General features: G+C 40.6%; 1 protein-coding gene across 1 annotated transcript; it reads left to right on the top strand.

The window, feature by feature from the left end:
• The first annotated feature begins 897 nt into the window (after window positions 1–897).
• Window positions 898–9,928, top strand: LOC111958725 (thyrotropin-releasing hormone receptor-like). Its single transcript, XM_023979969.2, has 2 exons — window positions 898–2,057; window positions 4,859–9,928. Exons 1-2 carry the CDS (start codon window positions 1,275–1,277, stop codon window positions 5,294–5,296), a joined length of 1,221 nt encoding a protein of 406 aa, XP_023835737.1. The 5' UTR covers window positions 898–1,274; the 3' UTR covers window positions 5,297–9,928.
• Window positions 9,929–23,057: the final 13,129 nt, after the last annotated feature.

Genomic DNA, 23,057 nt, shown 5'->3' on the forward strand with positions numbered 1-23,057 from the left:
TGGTAAAATAAGGATTAAAGAAAAAAACTTTCTCTGAATATTCTGTTGCACCCGACTTTAAATAGAACTACAGGAAACCTGCAGGAAACGTTTATGTTGAAGTACTGAAATTCCCACTGAAGAACATTGTTTCTGAACTATTTGAGAACATTCCCAATGTCAAACCAGTTGGATAACTTTCCTAGATTACCAACATTTTAATGAAATGTAACCACGTTTTAACTTTTATGAAAAGTTCTGTTAAAGTAATGAAATACCAATATATAACTTTTGGGGTCAAGTTCCATAAATGTGCTGATAATGTGCCTAAGTCAAGCAACTATCCTGAAAGTGATCCTCCTACCGTTCCCAGAAAGTGTCGGGAAGGTTTAATGCAAAATGACCATAGGACAACCACGATCTCACCAAGCTCTATGAAATATATAGTTCTCTGAACGCTATGTGCTAGCTGGGAGGTCAATGCACGTAAGAGAAATACACTGAACACATGTGATGTCATGATGTCCAAGCAAGACTTTCAGATAACCAATACATCTGAAAAGTCCAATTTGAGTAGGATTTTACAAATTTACAACCTGAAATATAGGTTTGGTAAAAATATAACCGTAAATATAACAAATATAACCGTTGGCATTGAATCATATATTTGGTTAATATATTTGGTTTCACACAAACGTAGTTTTCTAAAATTGAGAAACCCTAACTCATTTATTGTTTTAGGCTTTATCCGAATAGTACATTTTTACTGTGTACATGTTTTAAGTCCATCGTTAAAATTCACGTCCCTGCTCTATCATGCACGCATACACTGCTTTTCTGTTGGCTACAACCACACTACCAGAACAGCTGGTAGAGAGTGGAGCCACAGTCAAGGCGCTCTTTTGAGCTCTGTGCGTAATGAGAAGGCTGTCTTCTCAGACTGGAGCAGCGCACGACATGTCACACCTCTTTACTTTACCTCTTTGCCTTTACTGGCAGTTTGCCTAACTTCGTGCATAAAGAGGACTAAAACATGGGTAAACAGCACCAACATCCAAACCTGGTCTTCGTATTAATCGAATATATTTTGCTCGATTTTATATGATATATCGCTTTCATAACCTCATGAAATTAGTTCACTTTTATTTTGGATAAGTAATACAAAATACTTTATTGAATAATGACTTGGTTTTGGAACTAATAGATTTTTTAAGGGAGCTCTCGAGGCTATTTTAAATGTAAAGTCTATGTCTGAAATGAATTACTCCTCCAAGTGAAGAGTACAGAACTAAACCATGGAAAATGTTACTTCAAATCCAGATAACCAGACGCTTGGTCCATGGACTGATTATAGCATGGAATACAAAGTGGTCAGCATATTTTTTGTGATCCTCATCTGTGGGATAGGAATAGTTGGAAACGTTATGGTGATACTAGTTGTTCTTACAACCAAACACATGCGGACACCGACCAACTGTTACCTGGTGAGTTTGGCGGTGGCCGACCTGATGGTTCTGACTGCGGCGGGACTGCCGAATATTACAGAGAGTTTCTATGGAGGAGGCTGGGTGTACGGATACGTCGGGTGCCTTAGCATAACTTATTTCCAGTACTTGGGCATCAACGCGTCTTCATGCTCCATCACCGCGTTCACCATTGAGCGGTACATAGCCATCTGCCACCCCATAAAAGCGCAGTTTATGTGCACTCTGTCAAGAGCAAAGAAAATCATCGTGGTCGTTTGGGCTTTTACCTCGCTCTACTGCGCCTTGTGGTTTTATCTGTCTGACACGAAAGAGTTGACTTACGACAATATTACCTTGGTCTCATGCGAATACAAAGTGTCAAGAAATCTTTACCTGCCAATCTACTTCACTGACTTTGCCGTGTTCTATGTGGTGCCTCTCATGCTAGCCACTGTTCTGTATGGATTTATCGCTAGAATTCTTTTCCTCAACCCATTGCCGGCAGACACCAAGGAAAATACTAAAAAGTGGAAAAAAGAATCATGCCAAGGAAACAGGATGATGAGCACCAACAATTCATCCTGTAGCACAACTGCCCGCTCTCGCAGGCAGGTAAGTTGCCACTATTGCTTTAAAGTTGATCTTATAACGGTGTATCTACAGTGTAATAACTACAGTGTGTTTGTGTGTGACTCCAGTATAATTAGATTATGAATTCAACAGTTTTATAATTGCACTGGTATGATATGTCGTGAAGTTGGGGTGCTCATTCCCAGAATATACTGTACACTCTTACAAAAATTGCTTCCAAAAGGGTTCTTTGGCTGTCCCCATAGGAGAACCCATTTTGGTTCAAGGTAGAAGCCTTTTGGGTTCCATGTAGAACACTGTGTGGAAAGGTTTCTACCTCAAACCAAAAAGGCTTCTTCAAAGGGTTATTTTATGGGGACAGCCGAATTACCCTTTTAGGTTATAGATAATTAAGATCTTTTTTTCTAAGAGTGTATGATAACATCCTAGAGAAGTGAACATTTGCCCTCTGGGCACAGATGTCAATTCAACGTCTATTCCACATCTATCCCACGTTAGTTCAACGTAATTTCATTGAAACGACGTGGAAACAACGTTGATCCAACCAGTGGGTAATCATTGTAAGTAGATTACAGTGTGCAGCACGAGCAAGTCAACATGCGACAAACCACATTAATATAGACTCATAAAGCCTCACCGCTATGCTGACAGCACACGCCACTGAATAATGTAGTTTGTTACACATGTAGAGCACACACAGCACCTGAGACTGAGCATGCGAATGGGAGGGGTGTAAGTTTATCTGAAGAAAGGGAGAGGTCCGCTATATGGAGTGGATTTTCAAGTATTGTGGTGCCAGCAGCATGTTATGGGAATGCTTGTCACCAGCAGGGACTGGAGACAGAGTACCGGCAAAATAAATACTGGGATACATGTACACCATACCGGTTGAACATGAGCCAACACAATATTTAAAACGAAGATGCCAAGAAACCTGTAGGCTATTACACTACTGTTTATCATTAACGCATGTCACCCTCATGAAAATTAGTGAACGGACTAGAAAACTTGTGGAATGCGCCTCAAAATGTGACGTGGTTCGGCGATAACAGTGACATTTTGTGAAGGCAGAGATGAGTGGCCGAGAAGGAGATGTGACTGGACAGTGGACTCAGTTTACGAGTGTAGGCCCAATGAATGACAATCACAGAATGTAATTCCTTACACTTTTTGGTGATTTGTAACAGATGTCTTTTTCCATTCATCTAATGGTCGCTGCTCAGTGCACTGCATGGATGTGGGAATTATTTTAGAGTGGACTAGCATGCTGACCACACCGCTCGCGTTGCGTGCGCGAGCGATGCAAAATCAATGTACACATACATGTTATTCAATCATTACACCCATACTGCTCGCTCGCAGCAGTATTTATCTGTGGATTAATTGTCGGAGTAGAGGACCTTGTGCATTTCAGGTAAAATAACAACCCAATGTTTATATCCCAGGACAAATTAGCCAGCACAGCAAGCTAGCTAGCTAAATTGCCATAATTGTTTCATTAGTTTCGAACTATCCCCAAATTAATATTTCAACCTGCGTGTCCTAATCACTTCTGGTGTGGGTGAACAAAATCTATGTGTGCACGATGGCACACGCGGACGCACGCACGCACGCGTCCGGTTTGGTCAGTATGTAACATGCGCAGGTTGCCAGGCTTACAGGAGCCCTTTGAAGTAATTGAAGTAATCTACCTGTAAGAAATTAAATATATAGTACTTTCACCCCTGTTAAAAATGAAAGTAGCAAAGCCCAGGTAAAAAGATAGAGGAAAACCACCTCAGTCTTCTATTTTTCAGCGGGACAATTACACACATTTTAATGCCAAAGACACACCAGAATGGCTTTCCAAGAGGTGTTGAGTGTTCCTGAGTGGTCCAGTCTCAGTCCTGAATGAAATATGCTTGAAAATCTGAGACCAGGTTTGAATATTGCTCTCCATCAATGACTCCCAACCAAATTTACTGAGCGTAAGCAATTTTGACAAAAACCACAGATATGCATGTATGTTGCCTGAAGAGTTGTGCAAAGTTGGTAGAATATTATAAAAAATGATTCCCAGCTGTATTGGCTGCTGAAGGTGCTTCCACCATGCATTACCTCTTAGGTGTGAAGACATACGCACTAAAGACATCTTAGATGTTCTATTCGTAATGAATAAGGTTACCTTGGTTGCACATCCTCAGCCTTGTCTGTACATGGACCAAGCCGGGCCTTGGGCTCTTTCTGTCTCAGTGGCATAGACAAAAAAGACAGATGATGGATCTGTGCTCACTGCTAGGTCATTTAGCAAAACAAGTCGGGATAAGGCTCTGACATAACACACACATCTAACTGGTCTAGCGATGAATGGAAACCAGTGCAATCCATGCCACTTACCAGGGCCTGGTGAATTACCTCAAAAGATCAAAATTGAATAAGGATAGTGATCAGGAATCTTCCTCGAGTAATGATGATAGTCGCTCCCTGGCCCTATCCAATAAGAGACACATCACTGGTGTGAGACCTCACAACATAAATAAGTATGATACAGTTTAATATAAACATTATCACATCATCATTATATTTGCAATTAAACTGCTCTCTAGGCTCTGTTGGTTTAGTCTTACAGATGCTGTTTTGTCCGTCTCTTCAGTCTGTGGTTGATATTAATTGTCAGAGGGTGCTCTCTGACCCATTTCAACCACTTTTCTTTGCATAGCAGGAACAGGACATTTTTCCATGTTCGTGTCAAAATGTTTTTACAGCGGTCAAGCTGAATTCTATTCTTTCCCCTGTCTTTTGATGAAAATGGCCGTTGATTTTCTTCCATGTGTTGTTGTCAGGTGACTAAGATGTTAGCTGTGGTGGTGGTGCTCTTCGCCCTCCTCTGGATGCCCTATCGGACGCTGGTGGTGGTAAACTCCTTCCTGGACAAGGCTTACCTGGACCACTGGTTCCTACTCTTCTGCCGCATCTGCATCTACCTGAACAGCGCCGTCAACCCTGTCATCTACAACGCCATGTCTCAGAAGTTCCGCACCTCCTTCAAGAAGTTGTGTCACTGCGGTCCGCAGCGATTGGAGAAGCCGGCGTCTTACAGCGTGGCCCTGACCTACAGTGTCATCAAGGACACAACCAATGGAGAGAGCCCTGACCATTTTACTACTGAGATGGACGAGTTGGCCACGCCCACACCCAGTGACCAGTTCCTGCCCAGCACCAAGAGGATGTCATTCGAGGACCCCTCTCTGTCAGGCAGGGTTTCCCTTAGCACTCCCTGACGGAAAAAGTAAATCCATCTAGGCTCTAGTTTGTGAATTCTATTCTATAATTCATTTTCTGCAGAGGAATTGATTTAGTATTTGAGCAGTACACCGGTAAACATTAAATACCAAAAATGTGTTGTCAATAGAGGAAGGAATGCTTAATTTCTTTATCTAGCATGGTGAAAATATATTCTCCCCTCTCTGTAGCCATCTTAGCACAAAGCACCCAATTATAGGCATTGTTTAAATCAGTCCTCAACATTGTGTGACACACAGATTTAATTTGCGAGGTAATACTGCTTTCACTGCTTTCACATACTGAGCAACAGTTTCCATCTCTGTAGAGTGTTTTCCTACAAAGGAAAAAAGGGAAAGATGTTATCCCTCTTTTTATCTGGAGAGGTGTAGGCCAGGAACTCAGTGTGTGTGTGTGTGTGTGTGTGTGTTCGTGTGTGTGTTTTAAAGATAAGCTCACTCTACAGGAGGAGTCAAACTGTCTGGCCATAGTTGTTTGAACCAGCCTGCTACTTTGCATGTTTGAAAACAGCACAGCGAGAATGTGATCACTGACCACATTTCAAAGGCAAAATTCAAAGGAGGCAGAGTATTAAAACCATCTCTGCTCGAGGGGTGTAAATATCACACATCGCTTTGAAACCTGCCTGTCAGGGAAATAGAGATGAGTTGGGATGAAATTTCTTTAAAGGTTACTGATGATGAAAAGGACTGATAGCAAAGCAATGCCACTCCAGATCTTTCATCCGTTTGATTGCTCAATGCCATTTGACTTTATAGTAACCTTATTGGGTACTATAAATCAGGCTCACCTGATATGGAACGTTCTGCAGGGGTTAGTGTCAAAAATGTATAGTAACCTTATAGGCTAAAAGGTTCACCCAATATGAAACGTTCCGCAGGGGCTTGTGTCAAAAAATGCAGCATGGTTAAACATCCCGCTGTACCCATAATGGACTACTGTGGTGTGGAATCAATCAAAAAGAGTTGAAAGGCCCAGAGTCCATAATGAGAAAGATCTTTGATAACTCAGACACCTGGGTGGTTGATGGTTGTCTTTAGGTCAGGTGCCTGACATGACAAGACCAAACATTATGTTGACATCTGCAACAGCAGAGACTGATGGTAGCATTTCCCCTTAATGGATCCCCCCAAGAACATCCCACAGAGCAGCTATTCCCAAACCGGGGTACGCGCAATGCCGTCGGGGGTACGCCAAATAAAAAGGTGATTCACATTAAAAAATATGAAAAATTCTTCACATTTTCAAACAATACATTTATATTTTCCAACGGGGCTATACATTTGGGTGAGTTTTTTTCTCACCTGAGAAACCTAGTTTCACTGCCCAAATAAAATTAAACCATCTAGTGTTCAGCGAAATAACAACACAATGTCAAATACAGGTAGCCTAGTCAAATAATGAACATCCAATCACATTAACCGTTACTCTCTCGCGGGAATTCCACTAACGGTCCGTATGTAGCCAAACATAGCTGCTGCTCATTCCGTTAGTTCGAAAATTGATAAATAGTTACAAAAAGTAAGGCCCGCGTCCATATAGATACATACCAGCTCTACTGGTAGTGCTGCTACTACCAGCAGTATAACACCTGCACCTGTCAACGACACAAGTTGTACTGCGTCCACGAGCACATCCAATGCTAGCATCAGTGATTCTACATTTGATGTTAGCTCAGCTAGCATGTACACTGACAGTTGTGAATCTGATATAGCCGAAGAGCTACTGCCCCCTTACCCGGGAAAGCACCGAACAACAGACAGGGACATTGGACCATAGAAGAGACGCAAATATGCACTTATATTGGGAGTAGTGTCTTTCCTCAGCCACAGTGTGTTATATGTGCAAAAGTACTATCTCACAACTCGATGAAACCTTCACTCTTGCGCAGACATTTAGAAACAAAACATGCCAATTTGAAAAATAAGCCACAGGAGTTTTTTGAGCGAGAATTAAGATGACTTTTGAGTAGTAAGACATGTATAAAAGCAACAGATACCATGAACAACAGATACCGTCTTATATGGTGAACTACCGAATGGCTAGGACAGGCAAGCCACATACTATCGTGGAGGACTTAATTCTACCTGCTGCCGCGGATATGGCTGGGACAATGCTGGGGGAAAAGGCCCAAAAAAACGACACCTTCATCAAACAACACTGTTTCACGACGCATCAGTGACATGGCAGGAGATGTTATGAAACAACTACTGCTTCGCAAACAAGCCAGTAAATTCTGTGTGTTACAGCTGGATGAGTCAACAGACGTGGCGGGCCTGGCACAGCTCCTGGTATATGTCCGTTACGTTTATGGAAACCAGGACAACAGGAGAGGATATTTTTAAAGTACTGGACAGCTTTGTGACATCAAATGGACGTGGTCAAGATGTGTTGGTATCTGTACTGATGGCGCAAAAGCCATGACAGGGAGACATAGTGGAGTGGTAACGCAAGCCGTTGCTCCCGATGCCACTTAGGTACACTGCAGCATCCACCGAGAGGCTCTTGCTGCCAAAGGAATGTCTGACAGCTTGAAAGATGTTTTGGACACTACAGTGAAAATGGTTAACTTTGTTAAAGCAATGCCCCTGAACTCTCGTGTATTTTCTGCACTATGCAATGATATGGGCAGCGACCATGTAACGCTTTTACAACATACAGAAGTGTGCTGGTTATCAAGGGGCAAAGTATTGACATGTTTTTTTGAATTGAGAGACGAGCTTAAAGTTTTCTTTACTGACCGTAATTTTCACTTGTCTGACTGTTTGATTGATGTCGAGTTTCTCACACGACTGGCCTATCTGGCTCATGTTTTTTTCTCGCCTGAATGATATGAATCTAGGATTACAGGGACCTTCCGCAACTATATTCAATGTGCGGGACAAAATTGAGGCTATGATTAAGAAGTTGGAGCTCTTCTCTGTCTGCATTATCAAGGAGAACACGCAGGTCTTTCCATCATTGTATGATTTTTTGTGTGCAAATGAACTCAAGCTTACGGACAATGTCTAATGTGATATAGCGAAGCACCTGAGTGAGTTGGGTGCGCAATTACGCAGGTACTTTCCCGAAACGGCTGACACAAACAACTGGATTCGTTATCTCTTTCATGCCCTGCCTCCATTCCACTTACCGATATCTGAACAAGAGAGCCTTATCGAAATTGCAACAAGCGATTCTGTGAAAATTGAATTTAATCAGAAGCCACTGCCAGATTTCTGGATTGGGCTGCGCTCAGAGTATCCTGCCTTGGCAAATCGTGCCGTTAAGACACTGATGCCCTTTGCAACCACGTACCTATGTGAGAGTGGATTCTCGGCCCTCACTAGCATGAAAACTAAACACAGGCACAGACTGTGTGTGAAAAATGATTTAAGACTGAGACTCTAATACAACCCAACATTGCAGAGTTATGTGCATCCTTTAAAGCACACCCTTCTCATTAACCTGTGGTGAGTAATTCACAATTTTCGATGAACAAATAAAGTTTTATATGTAAGATGGCTAAATAAAGAGCAAAATTATTGATTATTATTATATTATCATTTGTGCCCTGGTCCTGTAAGAGCTCTTTGTCACTTCCCACGAGCCGGGTTGTGACAAAAACTCACATTCATTCTTATGTTTAATAAATGTATCGTATAGTGTGTGTATGGCAGGCTTTAAATGATGGCAAAAAACAACATTTGAGAGTGCGCTGACACTGGTGCTAGAGGGGGTACGCAGCTGGAGGTTGAACGTTTGATGGGGTACTGGACTATAAAATGTTTGGGAACCACTGCCACAGAGCAAAGGCGAGATTAGAGGATTCATCAATGCCAAAGTGTTTTACTTTGGAGGTTTGAGGGAGGCTGGTGTGTCGTGGTACAGCCATAAAGCATAAAGCAGTGTCAAAAAACAGAAAGATAAAGCATAAAAGGAACGAGCATTGATTGAATTTAGAATTCAAACCAGGAAAAAATATACAGTTCTTTGTTGTTTATTTTATACTGACGAAACGCCCTCTCTGTCCCTTTTAGGTGTAAAAATGCTTGCAATTGATTGTTCGGTGCCATGAGAAATCTGTTTTTCAATGTATGTTTCAGACCTGTTCTCAATTCCTACCTTTGCACCATTTCAATTGTCTGCCAGTAGAGCTATTGTGTAATAACGTCGTTTGTTATGTTCAGTTTGATCGTTTGTTCCAATCAATGTACAGTATTTTGCTACCGAGCGATCAATGTGGAGCTACTCTGCTCTTCTCTGGTAACACTACAACTGCGGTATGTTTCAAAGAAGGTACGTGCACTTTCATCTACTGTCTCCGCTAAACATTTTCCACCATAAAAGGGAGTGGTGCCTGGTAGCGAGTTTGCAGCATGGACACTGTAAAACAAATTATGTTGTGCTGTGATTTCAAAAAGAAAGACATCTATGTACAGTATACAGTTTATCTTCACTCAGCAGTGTTGTGTAACCTGGTCTCTCTTGCCGGCAGTTCTCTGCATTGTAAAAACTGCTCTTGTTGTTTGGATGGTTTGTGGTTTGTATTTTGTATTGTTATTTGTCTATAAGAAATAAATTGATCATTGATCATGTAGCCTGTCAAATATTGATAACTACTCTCAGAATCCCGAGATTCACGTGTCATTATTTTGTAGTTAATCTCTGTATATTTTGACACATCTTCACTGTATTTTCGTCAATTGATTTAGGATGCAATCAAAACACATGGTTACTTTTGGCAACTTCGTCAAAAACACTATTAACAGACTCACATAGTGGTTTTATCCAGATGACTGCACAAATGAATACCATGAATTTGAACATAAATGGCAGCTAACAATATGGCTGTTTCCATCTGTCCTTATCACAGCACATTCATTTGGAGTAATACATGGGATATTGCTGTGGAAAGCAGCATTGAAAGCATCAGTTTCTTTTTAAAGGTGCACCCAGGCTTTATGCAGTGCCCAAGTGTATTCTTCACACACACTACATTGAATAATGGAGAGCTGTGATGACAACTACATAGCGAATCATCAAAATGTCCTTCATAAATCGTAAATTGAGATACAGTATAATGAAAAATGAAATGGGATGACAGTATTGGCCACATCAATCTTTAAACAGGTCCCCTGATTCAGCACTATTCGGAGGACCTGGAATAATCTGTCCCCTTGTGAGCGATGCACTCCATTTTTGGATAGTTGGATAGTCCTACTAGACCTGTCAATGTTATGGTATTTTAAAGTAAATAGCCTAGCTCAAGCAGACATGAGGTTTACCAGACACACATTTCTTATTTTATTACGGTAAAAAGGATTGTTATGGTAGCAAATTTGCATAAACACGTTGGCAAATTCTTTGTCTACTAACTTAAAACTGCTTTGTTCTTTATAGAAGCTGTAAAAACAGCCTTCTCAGTAGTAACTAGATGAGAAAGACAATCACGAATGAAGGTTGAGGTGAAAGGAAGGCAAACAGAATACCGATAAATATATTAGCCAACCGCCATATCGTTCAATCACTCTCCATTTTTTTTTTCTCTCTCTCTCACTCTTTCTTTTTCTCTCTCTCAAGCGCACGCACTCATATACACGCGCGCACTCATATACACGCGCGCACTCATATACATGCGCACGCACACACAAAGACTTCTCCAAAGCTGGGGTAGGTTGTAAGGATTAACACAGTCAGACGTGACTCAAAGATGTTTGGGAATGAATGTGTGCATAGCCTGTTAACAGGATAAACTGGTCCCAAGGACATTCCCATTGGTAAGGAGATTGGGTATCCAGATTTTCCCACATTATATTCTTCTCTGACTCCAAGGTTGCTCACCCACACACCTGTCGCCCTCTGATAAAGCGCTCTGTAAATAACCAGCAAAATACCTGAATGACAATTTTCTCAATTAACTTAGATTATTTCTACAGATATGCACAACGTGGCCTTTTACAAACAGGTGGCTATTGTGGGATTTATGATGAGAAGGCCTACTTTTCTTACTAAATTAACAAATGAACACAATCTTCCAAAGTCATACCACGGACCATGCAGTCAGTCGTTTTTGTAACTAATTATTTTCAAAATTGCTTGTTAATTGACAATATAATGTTGCTCACACGTGCAGCAAGGAATAAACAGTACCAGTCATAAGTTTGGACACACCTACTCCTTCAAGGGTTTTTCTTTATTTGTACTATTTTCTATATTGTATAATAATAGTAAAGACATCAAAATTATGAAATAACACATATGGAATAATGTACATGTGGTAACCAAAAAAGTGTTAAATAAATCAAAATTATTATTTTAGATTAAAAAAAATTCAAAGTAGCGACCCGTTGCCTTGATGACAGCTTTGCACACTCAGCTTTGCTTCACATGGAAAGCTTTTTCAACAGTCATGAGCACTTGTTGGCTGCTTTTCCTTCCCTCTGTGGTCCAACTCATCCCAAACCATCTCAATTGGGTTGAGGTTGGGTGACTGTGGAGGTCAGGTCATCTGATGCAGCACTCCATCACTCTCCTTCTTGGTCAAATAGCCCTTACACAGCCTGTTGTGTTGGGTCATTGTCTTGTTGAAAAACAAATGATAGTCCCCCTAAGCGCAAACCAGATGGGATGCGTATTGCTGCAGAATGCTGTGGTAGCCATGCTGGTTAAGTGTGCCTTGAATTCTAAATAAATCCCAGACAGTGTCACCAGCAAAGCACCCCCACACCATCACACCTCCTCCTCTATGCTTCACGGTGGGAACCACACATGCGGAGATCATCCGTTCACCTACTCTGCGTCTCACAAAGACAAAGGCGGTTGGAACTAAAAATGTCAATTTTGGACTCATCAGACCAAAAGACAGATTTCCATTGGTATAATGTCCATCGCTCGTGTTTCTTGGCCCAAGCAAGTCTCTTCTTCTTATTGATGTCCTTTAGTAGTGGTTTCTTTGCAGCAATTCGACCATGAAGGCCTGATTCACGCAGTCTCCTCTGAACAGTTTATGTTGAGATGTGTCTGTTACTTGAACTCTGTGAAGCATTTATTTGGGCTGCAATTTCTGAGGCTGGTAACTCGAATGAACTTATCCTCTGCAGCAGAGGTAACTCTGGGTCTTCCTTTCCTGTGGAGGTCCTCATGAGAGCCAGTTTCATCATTGCGCTTGGTGGTTTTTGCGACTTTAAGAAACTTTCAAAGTTCTTGATTATGCACAGCTGTCATCAAGGCAAAGGGCGGCTACTTTGAAGAATTTCAAATATAAAATATACATTTGTTTAACACTTTTTTGGTTACTACATGATTCCAGGTGTGTGCAAACTTTTGACCGGTACTGTATATATATATAAAAGAAAAACAAACAAATACATAGCCAACCAACAGATTGTGTCCCTTCAGCTCCTCTCATCCCTATCTCACCCTCTCCCACCCTTTCGCCCAAGGAGGGTTGGACAAATGGAGCCAGTGAAGCTGTCGAGCGTAACACATTGACACTAACCTCAGCTAACATTTTATGCCCAGGGAGAGACACATTGATCGGGGCTAAAGCTCCGGGCCTCTGTGGGTTGAAAATGAGATGTTGAGCTGGACTGAAGAGGAGGAAGAGAGGCTGAAGGAAGGAAGGAATAGTTGCAGCACTAGGCTGCTGGGCAGCATGGTTGATGAAATGGCCATGACCTTTTTTAGCCTCACTTCTAACTGGATCTGTCTTCTGGCTGTGGGGTTGGAAATGCTGTGCACTTATGTTGATTTTAGGATGAGGCGCTTCAGAGAGTGACGCATCTCTGTCTAGTTACAATTTAGTCAGCATTCACACACACAACAACATGATAAGCACAGGTAGCTGCTTAAATGGACACATTCAAATACTGTATGCATACAGTGAATTCGGAAAATATTCAGACACATTCCCTTTTTCCACATTTTGTTACGTTACAGCCTTATTCTAAAATTGATTAAATCATTTTTCCCCTCATCAATCTACAGACCATACCCCATAATGACGAAAACAGTTATTATTATTTTTTTGCAAATGTACCGAGACAGGATTGTGTCGAGACACAGATCTGGGGAAGGGTACCAAAACATTTCTGCAGCATTGAAGGTCCCCAAGAACACAGTGGCCTCCATCATTCTTAAATGGAAGAAGTTTGGAACCACCAAAACTCTTTCTATAGCTGGGCGCCTGGCCAAACGGCGCAATCGGGGGAGAAGGGCCTTGGTCAGGGAGGTGACCAAGAACGCAATGGTCACTCTGACAGAGCTTCAGAGTTCCTCTGTGGAGATGGGAGAACCTTCCAGAAGGACAACTATCTTTGCGGCACTCCACCAATCAGGCCTTTATGGTAGAATGGCCAGATGGAAGCCCACTTGGAGTTTGACAAAAGGCACCCAAAGGACTCTCAGACCATGAGAAACAAGATTCTCTGTTTTTATAATTTGATTTTTTTTAAATGTAACCTTTACTTAACTAGGCAAGTCAGTTAAGAACAAATTCTTATTTACAATGACGGCCAACCCCGGCCAAACCCGGACGATGAAACCAAGATTGAACTCTTTGACCTGAATACCAAGCGTCACTTTTGGAGGAAAACTGGCACCATCCTGACAGTGAAGCATGGTGGTGGCAGCATCATGCTGTGGGGATGTTTTTCAGCAGCAGGGACTGGGAGACTAGTCAAGATGGAGGGAAAGATGAACGGAGCAAAGTACAGGGAGATCCTTGATGAAAACCTGCTCCAGAGTGCTCAGGACATCAGACTGGGGTGAAGGTTCACCTTCCAACAGGATAACAACCCTAAGCACACAGCCAAGACAAGGCAGGAGTGGCTTCAGGACAAGTCACTGAATGTCCTTGAGTGGCCCAGCCAGAGCCTGGACTTGAACCCGATCGAACATCTGGATAGACCAGAAAATAGCTGTGCAGTGACGCTTCCCAATCAACCTGACAGAGCTTGAGAAGATCTGCAGAGAAGAATGGTAGAAACTCCCCAAATTCATGTGTGCCAAACCTTTAGCGTCATACCCAAGAAGACGCAAGGCTGTAATCGCTGCCAAATGTGTTTTAACTGGGTAAAGGGTCTGAATACTTACATAAATGTGTTTTTTTTCTTCATTTGCAAAAATTCTAAAAACCTGTTTTTGCTTTCTCATTATGGGTTATTGTGTGTAGATTTATGAGGGGGGGAAAACAATTTAATCTCAAGGCTGTAACGAAACAACATTTAGAAAAGTCAAGGGGTCTGCATACTTTCCGTATGCACTGTATGTAGTGCAAACTAATGGGGCGAACTCAGTGAGGTTGCTACGCACGCAGCTTAGAGGGAACTTTGGTTGTATCCTCCGTATATATAACATTCTATTGGCTGCAAGAATTTTGCATATTCATTTAAATTGAAAAACTACGTTTTGAATCCAGTGTAGTTTTGTATATCAGTTTCATAAATTATGTTCCATGGAATCGGTACATCGAAAATCTCATCCCAACTATTTTGCAATCTGTATGGCACAGCTGTCATTGTTTTGGTCCTTAAATGAAACTGGTATACTTAAAAATATATATTTTTTATTTATTTATTAAAGACCAATTTTGGTCTTTAATGCAGGGCCGACAGACAAGTTCCTTACTTTCTCCCCCTTCCACTTGCCTCTTTCATTTTTGCGGGAATGCTGCAATTAGTTGCTTGTAATTTTGAATAGAGCAGACATTTCCATATATTTTTGTTAGCTGCGTGTGTGACATAACTCCACCAGTCCTATTTATGATATAATTTTTCGAGTTTAACCATAATATGTGTTGTAATATTTGTATTTTCTGGTGAATTAAACAGAAATCGCAACCAACATTCTATGTCTTGCTTTAAAAATAACGATATTTTGGCGATTATTTCATTTTCAAATAACCCAAAGTGAGATGTTGTAATCTGAATAAAGGGAAAAAGGCCATTCTTACTAATCTGCTAGACAACCAGTTTGGATTTAAGAATAGCTTTTGTAAGACTGAAGCCTTTAGTGAGAGGTCTAATGCTTTAATATTTAATCATTTCTGCCCTCCAAATTTATATTCATTATATAAATAGGCCCGTTTAATTTTGTCTGGTTTGCCATTCCAAATAAAACAGAATATTTTTTTCTCATTTAATTTAAAAATCAAGTTGTTAGGTGTTGGCAGGGCCATAGCCAAACACTTAGGGTAAACTGGGATATGACTTATTTAGGGTGATTTTTCCACAAATAGACAGGTATTTTCCTTTCCATAGTTGCAAGATTTTATCTATTTTTGCTAACGTTCTATTAAAATGTATTGTAGTGAGATTATTTATTTATTTCGAGATATGAATACCGAGTATGCCCACTTCACCGTCAGACCGTTTTAATGGTAAATCGTTCTATATTAAAAACCTTTTCAAAGTCAGCTATAAATACCAGGCTTGGTTTCTCAGATTTTTCATAGTGTTCGATTGTTTCCAGTACTTGTCTTATATGTGACCGACCGGCTCGATTCTGTCTAATGTAGCAACATTTAAAATAGTGTTTTTTACATTGGATAAATGTACAGACTCAGAGCTAGAAAATGCTATGTCATACACTACAGTTGAGGAACAATGGGACATTAATTCTGCTTTGAAAGTTGATAACCTCACTTTTGAAAAAATGGACCTTGAATTTTTTGGTACACCTACTGGAGAGCTCTTCTTTGTCTACACCCATTCAGCATCGTTCACACCATCTTAAACCTTAGCCCCACCCATCTCTTTAAGGATTCACGTGAGGCCATGTACTAAACATCCAAAGATTTCGAAACTACCTGAATCTGTAGGTAGCTAACCAACCAGGTTCAAAGTTAGCTAGCTAACATTAGGCTATAACTAGCAAAGCAAATGCCCCTGAGTTTCGAATAATATTACTACACAGATCATACACGTAACGTTAGCTAGCAAGACAGCCAGTTAACGTTAGCTAGCTAGCTAACAGTACACTTTAACTTGAAATGAAAACGACTTTCGGACAAAAATAGAAACATGTAATATCTGAAAATGTAGCTAGCTAGACTATCTTACATGGATGGACACTTCTCCCTCTTTGTCATGGATGCCATGGTTGCCCTTAGTTTGAAGATGTAATCTGGAGACAGATTTTTTATATATATATCTCTTTTCAACTCTGTCTTCATATGTGCAATCTAATGCCAGAATTTTCTCCTTAGCTATCATTCTCCAATTCCACTGATTTCAAAACTCGGTCCTCCAGAAAGTGGAGAGCAACACTTATGCAGTTCTACTACGTGATATCTTTAAGAAATAGCTGCGTTAGAAAGGATTACCTATCCATACTGACCAGCTCATGTTATAGACAGAAGCCTGCTACATGGCAGACCAATCCGAACTCATCTCTCGGCATGTCCAGCCCATCCATTATCTCAGTCAATTGTGGTTGCTGTCTTTTTCCATTGCTAAACCAACTAGGCACGTCATTTTAAAAATGTATTCGTATTTACAGATGGCATACAAGTTTGTTATTAAGGCACATGATAGTTCACTTGTGCCAGAAGGCACTTCTGCAAAAAAATAACATTTTTATTAAAAGAATGTTTACGTTCAAATGGCTCTCCTGTGAAGTAGTGACGAGTGACATGCGCCTAGTTTCCTGAAATGAGTCACATATTATTTCCAATGTATTCATTGTATCCATATCCAAAAACTGTCTGATTAGGATGAATAATGTCCGACAATACCTTTTTAATTCTATGCGCAATTTACTTTGCTAGAATTTTTGCATCACAAAACTGAGGTGTAAGAGGCCACCAATGTTTTTAATGGACTGGATATTTATATTCACCACCTGGGTCCTTTTTCAGTAAAAGTGAAATCAGAACTTCTTGTTGAGTATCTGATAATTTTTATAGGAGTGGTTAAAACATGATATAATGGTCCTCTGAGTAAATCAAAAAAAGTTTGATGTACCTCAACTTGTATGCCATCCAGCCTGTCAGGCCCTGACCATAGAGATCCTTTTATTCGGGGTGGGGTGTGACTAGGGTGGGTTATCTAGGTTATTATTTGTCTATGTTGGCCTGGTATGGTTCCCAATCAGAGGCAGCTGTTTATCGTTGTCTCTGATTGGGGATCATATTTAGGCAGCCTTTCTCCACTGGGTTTTTGTGGGATCTTGTTTGTTTGTGTGTAGTTGCCAGTGTGCACTGCAGTTGACTTCACGTTTCGTTTTGTTCTGTATTGTTTTGGTGAGTTTCTTTAATTAAACATGTAGAACTCTACGCACGCTGCGCCTTGGTCCGTTAATTCTACAAACGACCGTGACACAGCCGTGGAGTTTTCCCAGATTTTTATATCATAAAAAATATATATAATTACTAAGGGGTGGATCAGCTTAATATAGGAAAGAATGTTGCTTCCATCAATGTAATTGTCTGCATCATTTCCAATCCCCCATATATATTTGTGGTAAATATATGTTTCCATAAACGCATGCATACATATACACATACACATACCTATATAGACATACATCATTTTTTAAAGAATATACCTTTATTAATTTTCCCCACAAACTCTACCACCGATCCCCCAATTGGAGTAAACTGACACACTTGATATTTCTTGAATTAAGTTCCTCCAGTTCTTTTTGTTTTTCCTCTATGTCACGGATCCCTCCGGAACTTTCATTACGCACACCTGTCCCCTATTTCCACTGATTGTATTTGTACGTATGTGCCCTTCGTTCACCATGGTGCTGTCGATTATTGTTACAATGTCCGTTAGTGCGTGTGAATACCTGTGCTGTGGGTTTTGGCTTTCGTGTCATTGTGGATTGCGCAGATGATTACGGGTCTCGTCCCGTGTGTTAATCATCGTGCGTTTGTGTAATTTATTAGAAGTACTCCTCGCTCTTTTGTTTGTGTTCTACCCTGTGTTTTGTACAGTGTTTGTTTGGTCTTCGTCCCCATGCCTTTGCACTCCACGCCGTAATTTGTGTGTAAATAAAACCCCTATTACGCATTCCTGCACCTGTCTCCTGAATCATTTATACCAACGTAACACTTTAGCTTATTCTGTGCCTCTATGGTACAGTTTTTATTGATATCTATCTGTACTGTTAGTCCCTCCATGAACTCTTTTGACCTAATTTGCTTTTGTTTTAAAAATAAGTATTGAATTGCATGGCCTCTAAAGGCACAACTAAAAGTGTCCCATACAATAAGGGGCTCTGCTGTACCTATGTCATCCAATAGGCTTTAATTACATTTCCAATATCCTCACCCACATGGAAATTCTGTAAGAGTAATGTATATACCAATTATTTGATGGTGTGATTGCATTCTGTCCCCAATCAACACTTTTTAAACTTTTGGTGCCAGCGAGAATGACATAAAGTAGTTAAGAAGACTAGCTTGATTGTGCCTCTGCCATGTATATCTCACTATGTCAGGATATTTAAGCCTCAATATATTCACTAGTTCCAATATATCTATGATATTTGTGATTTTTTTAAAGTGCACGAGGATGAGAGTTTGTAGTGTGATTTCCTTTACAGTCCATTGAGGTATTTAAAACCATATTGTAATCTCCCACCATAATAATAGAGTCTTGTATTACTTGTAGGCTTCATAAATTCTCATATATATTTTCAAAGAAGCGTGGATCATTACTATTTCGATCCAAATCAGTTTATGTTCCAATATATTTTTTTTAAGAATCCATCTACCTTGCGGATTTGTTTGGACAATTTTCACATTCGGATAAAAATTATTGTTCATTAATATCAGCACTTCTTTTGAGTTTCTTTGGGAGAAATACTGTATATTTTGTCCCCCAGTCCTTTTTCCAGTATACTTCATCTAAAATTTACTGATTTTCCTGTAAACAATAGATAGTATATTCCTTCTCTTTTAGCCAGGTAAATACTGATTGTTTTTTTTATTATCTGCAAAGCCATTACAATTGTAACTGCCTATAATTATTTCACCATTTACCATAATGAGATACAAGTTTAAATTCTATGTATCATAATATACTGTATGTTTGTAAACTTACCATTAAAAAGTACCATGATGATTGAGTGTGCATCTTCTGTAACTGTATCATGATGTTTACACTGCTACTGAGTTAAACTTCAATTGTTCTTCGACCCAAGTTGGGTTGTCATCCCCAGTGACTGGCAGAACACCCCTGTCCACCTGGATCCTAGGGCCTTTGAAAGATTGGGACCCGTCCTTTAAAAAGAGCACATAGTGCCCCCTACAGAACAGAAGCAGGTTAACACCCACAAGCATTTCCAATGCCCTCACCTCAAATGTATTGTATACAGTTATTTAAAAAATATACAGTACCAGTCAAACGTTTGGACGCACCTACTGATTCAATATATACACTACCGGTCAAAAGTTTTACAACACCTACTCATTCAAGGGGTTTTCTTTATTTTTACTATTTTTGACATGGTAGAATAATAGTGAAAAAAATCAAAACTATGAAATAACACATATGGAACCATGTAGTAACCAAAACAGATTTAAACACAAAATATATTTTATATTCTTTAAAGTAGCCACCCTTTGCCTTGATGACAGCTTTGCACACTCTTGGCAATCTCTCAACCAGCTTCACCTGGAATGCTTTTCCAACAGTCTTGAASGAGTTCCCACATATGCTGAGCAGTTGTTGGCTGCTTTCCCTTAACTCTGTTGTCCAACTCATCCCAAATCATCTCAATTGGGTTGAGGTCGGGTGATTGTGGAGTACAGGTCATCTGATGCAGCACTCAATCACTCTCCTTCTTGGTCAAATAGCCCTTACATAGCCTGGAGGTGTGTTGGTATATTGTCCTGTTGAAAAACAAATGATAGTACCACTAAGCTCAAACCAGAAGGGATGGCGTAACGCTGCAGAATGCAGTGGTAGCCATGCTGGTTAAGTGTGCCTTGAATTCTAAATAAATCCCAGACAGTGTCACCAGCAAAACACCACCACACCATCACACCCCCTCATCCATGCTTCACGGTGGGAACTACACATGCAGAGATCATCCGTTCACCTACTCTGCGTCTCACAAAGACACGGCGGTTGAATCCAAAAATCTCAAATTTGGACTCATCAGACCAAAGGACAGATTTCCACCGGTCTAATGTTCATTGCTCATGTTTCTTGGCCCAAGAAAGTCTCTTCTTATTATTGGGGTCCTTTATTAGTGGTTTCTTTGCAGCAATTCGACCACGAAGGCCTGATTCACGCAGTCTCCTCTGAACAGTTGATGTTGAGATGTGTCTGTTACTTGAACTCTGTGAAGTATTTATTTGGACTTCCGCCGAAGTCGGTCCCTCTCCTTGTTCGCTGATCCATTTTTCATTTTCCATTGGTTTTGTCTTGTCTTCCATCACACCTGGTTTCAATCCCATCAATTACATGTTGTGTATTTAACCCTCTGTTTCCCCTCATGTCTTTGTCGGTGATTGTTGTATGTTTTGTGCAAGTCATGTTCTGGTGTGCGACGGGTTTTGTACCCTTGTATATTATTTTTGTATATGTTGGTTTTCTGAGTTTTTTAGCATTTATTAAACTGCTCCGTTTGTACCAAGTTCACTCTCCTGCGCCTGACCTCTGCCATTACAATCAGTCTTTCCGCAACAGAGCCATCCTTATGTGTGAGGGTGCGTGTGCATGATAGTGATACTGTATATAAAATATATCCGCTGTGATTGGCCCAGTGTTCTGTCACTCATGGGGACACTACGTCATCGCCAAGTCTAAGGGTAGAGCTTGAGAATTCAAGCCCCTTGGGTGCTGCCATAGAGTTACATTAGAAGTGCCCGTCCAAGGCTCAAGGTCATTGGCCACAGATAAAATGACGTCAAATCACGTTATCACGTTAAACGAAGTGCATGCTCTTCAACCAATCGCTACCCGCCCGCATGACTAGCATCACTACTCTGGACGGTTCTGACTTAGAATATGTGGACAACTATAAATACCTAGGTGTCTGGCTAGACTGTAAACTCTCCTTCCAGACTCATTTTAAGCATCTCCAATCCAAAATTAAATCTAGAATCGGCTTCCTATTTCGAAAAACAAAGCCTCCTTTACTCATGCTGCCAAACATACCCTCATAAAACTGACTATCCTACCGATCCTTGACTTCGGCGATGTCATTTACAAAATAGCCTCCAACACTCTACTCAGCAAATTGGATGTAGTCTATCACAGTGCCATCCGTTTGTCACCAAAGCCCCATATACTACCCACCACTGTGACCCGTATGCTCTCTTTGGCTGGTTCTTGCTACATATTTGTCGCCAAACCCACTGGCTCCAGGTCATCTATAAGTCTTTGCTAGGTAAAGCTCCGCCTTATCTCAGCTCACTGGTCACCAAAGCAACACCCACCCGTAGCACGTGCTCCAGCAGATATATTTCACTGGTCATCCCCAAAGCCAACACCTCCTTTGGCCGCCTTTCCTTCCAGTTCTCTGCTGCCAATGACTCGAACGAATTGCAAAAATCACTGAAGTTGGAGACTTATATCTCCCTCACTAACTTTAAGCATCAGCTGTCAGAGCAGCTTACCGATCGCTGCAGCTGTACACAGCCCATCTGTAAATAGCCCATCCAACCAACTACCTACCTCATCCCATATTTGTTTTTGTTTTTCTGCTCTTTTGCACACCAGTATTTCTACTTGCACATCCTCATCTGCACATCTATCACTCCAGTGTTAATTGCTAAATTGTAATTTCTTCGCCACTACGGCCTATTTATTGCCTTACATTTGCACACACTGTATACAGATTTTTCTATTGTGTTATTGACTGTGTGTTTGTTCATCCCATGTGTAACTCTGTGTTGTTGTTTTTGTCACACTGCTTTGCTTTATCTTGGCCAGGTCGCAGTTGTAAATGAGAACTTGTTCTCAACTGGCCTACCTGGTTAAATAAAGGTGAAAAATATATATCTACAGTAGCTTTGATTGGACTGATCATGTCAACATCATACTTTCAAAATCTTAGCTAGCAGTCATCATCATGAATTAAGTCGACAATCTACTTGCAAATCCTTTTCAATTCTTGTCATATGAAGAGAAATAATGAAGAGAAATTATAGATAAAATGTATCGGTGCTCATCGGCCATTGGACATAAACATTACACAACAAGTTGGAAATCGCAAATTCAACAATGAGTGGTTTGGAAGGAATCAGTGGCTAACTGCAAGCATTGCAAAGCAATCACTAGCCTGCTATTCAGTGGAGAGGCTGTGTGGTCCAAAGTCTAAGATTAAGGGTCTCTTTTCCTAGTTTAAAATTATAAACATTCATCATGGCGCTGTCAATGAAGCATGATTTGTGCTGAGCTCAAAACAACTGTTAACTCGGAACTGCAAAATCTGACTTTAGTGAGTTCAAGACAACTTGGATCTCGGGAAAAACGAGCCATGACTGGGAAAATTTGTTTTGAACTTTCATCCAACTCGGAATTTTAAATCGGGAACTCGGGCCTCTTTCTAGAGCCACGACCTGAAGATCACTGATGTCATCATGACTCAACTTATTTTTTGGTTTGATTCGAAAGCACTATAAATCCAGGCTCCGTTATCGTTTCTTCCCAAACCACAATGGGATATATTTCAAGTTTTGTCCTTTAGCAGACGCTCTTATCCAGAGCGACTTAAAGGAGGGTTAAGTGCCTTCCTCAAGGGAACATGGACACATGTTTCACCTAGTTGGCTCAGGGATTCAAACTCGCAACCTCT

Source organism: Salvelinus sp. IW2-2015, linkage group LG35, assembly GCF_002910315.2.
Source record: "Salvelinus sp. IW2-2015 linkage group LG35, ASM291031v2, whole genome shotgun sequence".
Classification (NCBI taxonomy): domain Eukaryota; kingdom Metazoa; phylum Chordata; class Actinopteri; order Salmoniformes; family Salmonidae; genus Salvelinus; species Salvelinus sp. IW2-2015.

What these genes read in the sequence shown, in the direction of transcription:
- LOC111958725 (XM_023979969.2), top strand. Translation starts at nt 1,275, where the DNA reads ATGGAAAATGTTACTTCAAATCCAGATAACCAGACGCTTGGTCCATGG. An exon ending in CTGCCCGCTCTCGCAGGCAG is followed by an intron (nt 2,058 to 4,858) that starts GTAAGTTGCCAC and finishes TGTTGTTGTCAG; the next exon opens with GTGACTAAGATGTTAGCTGT.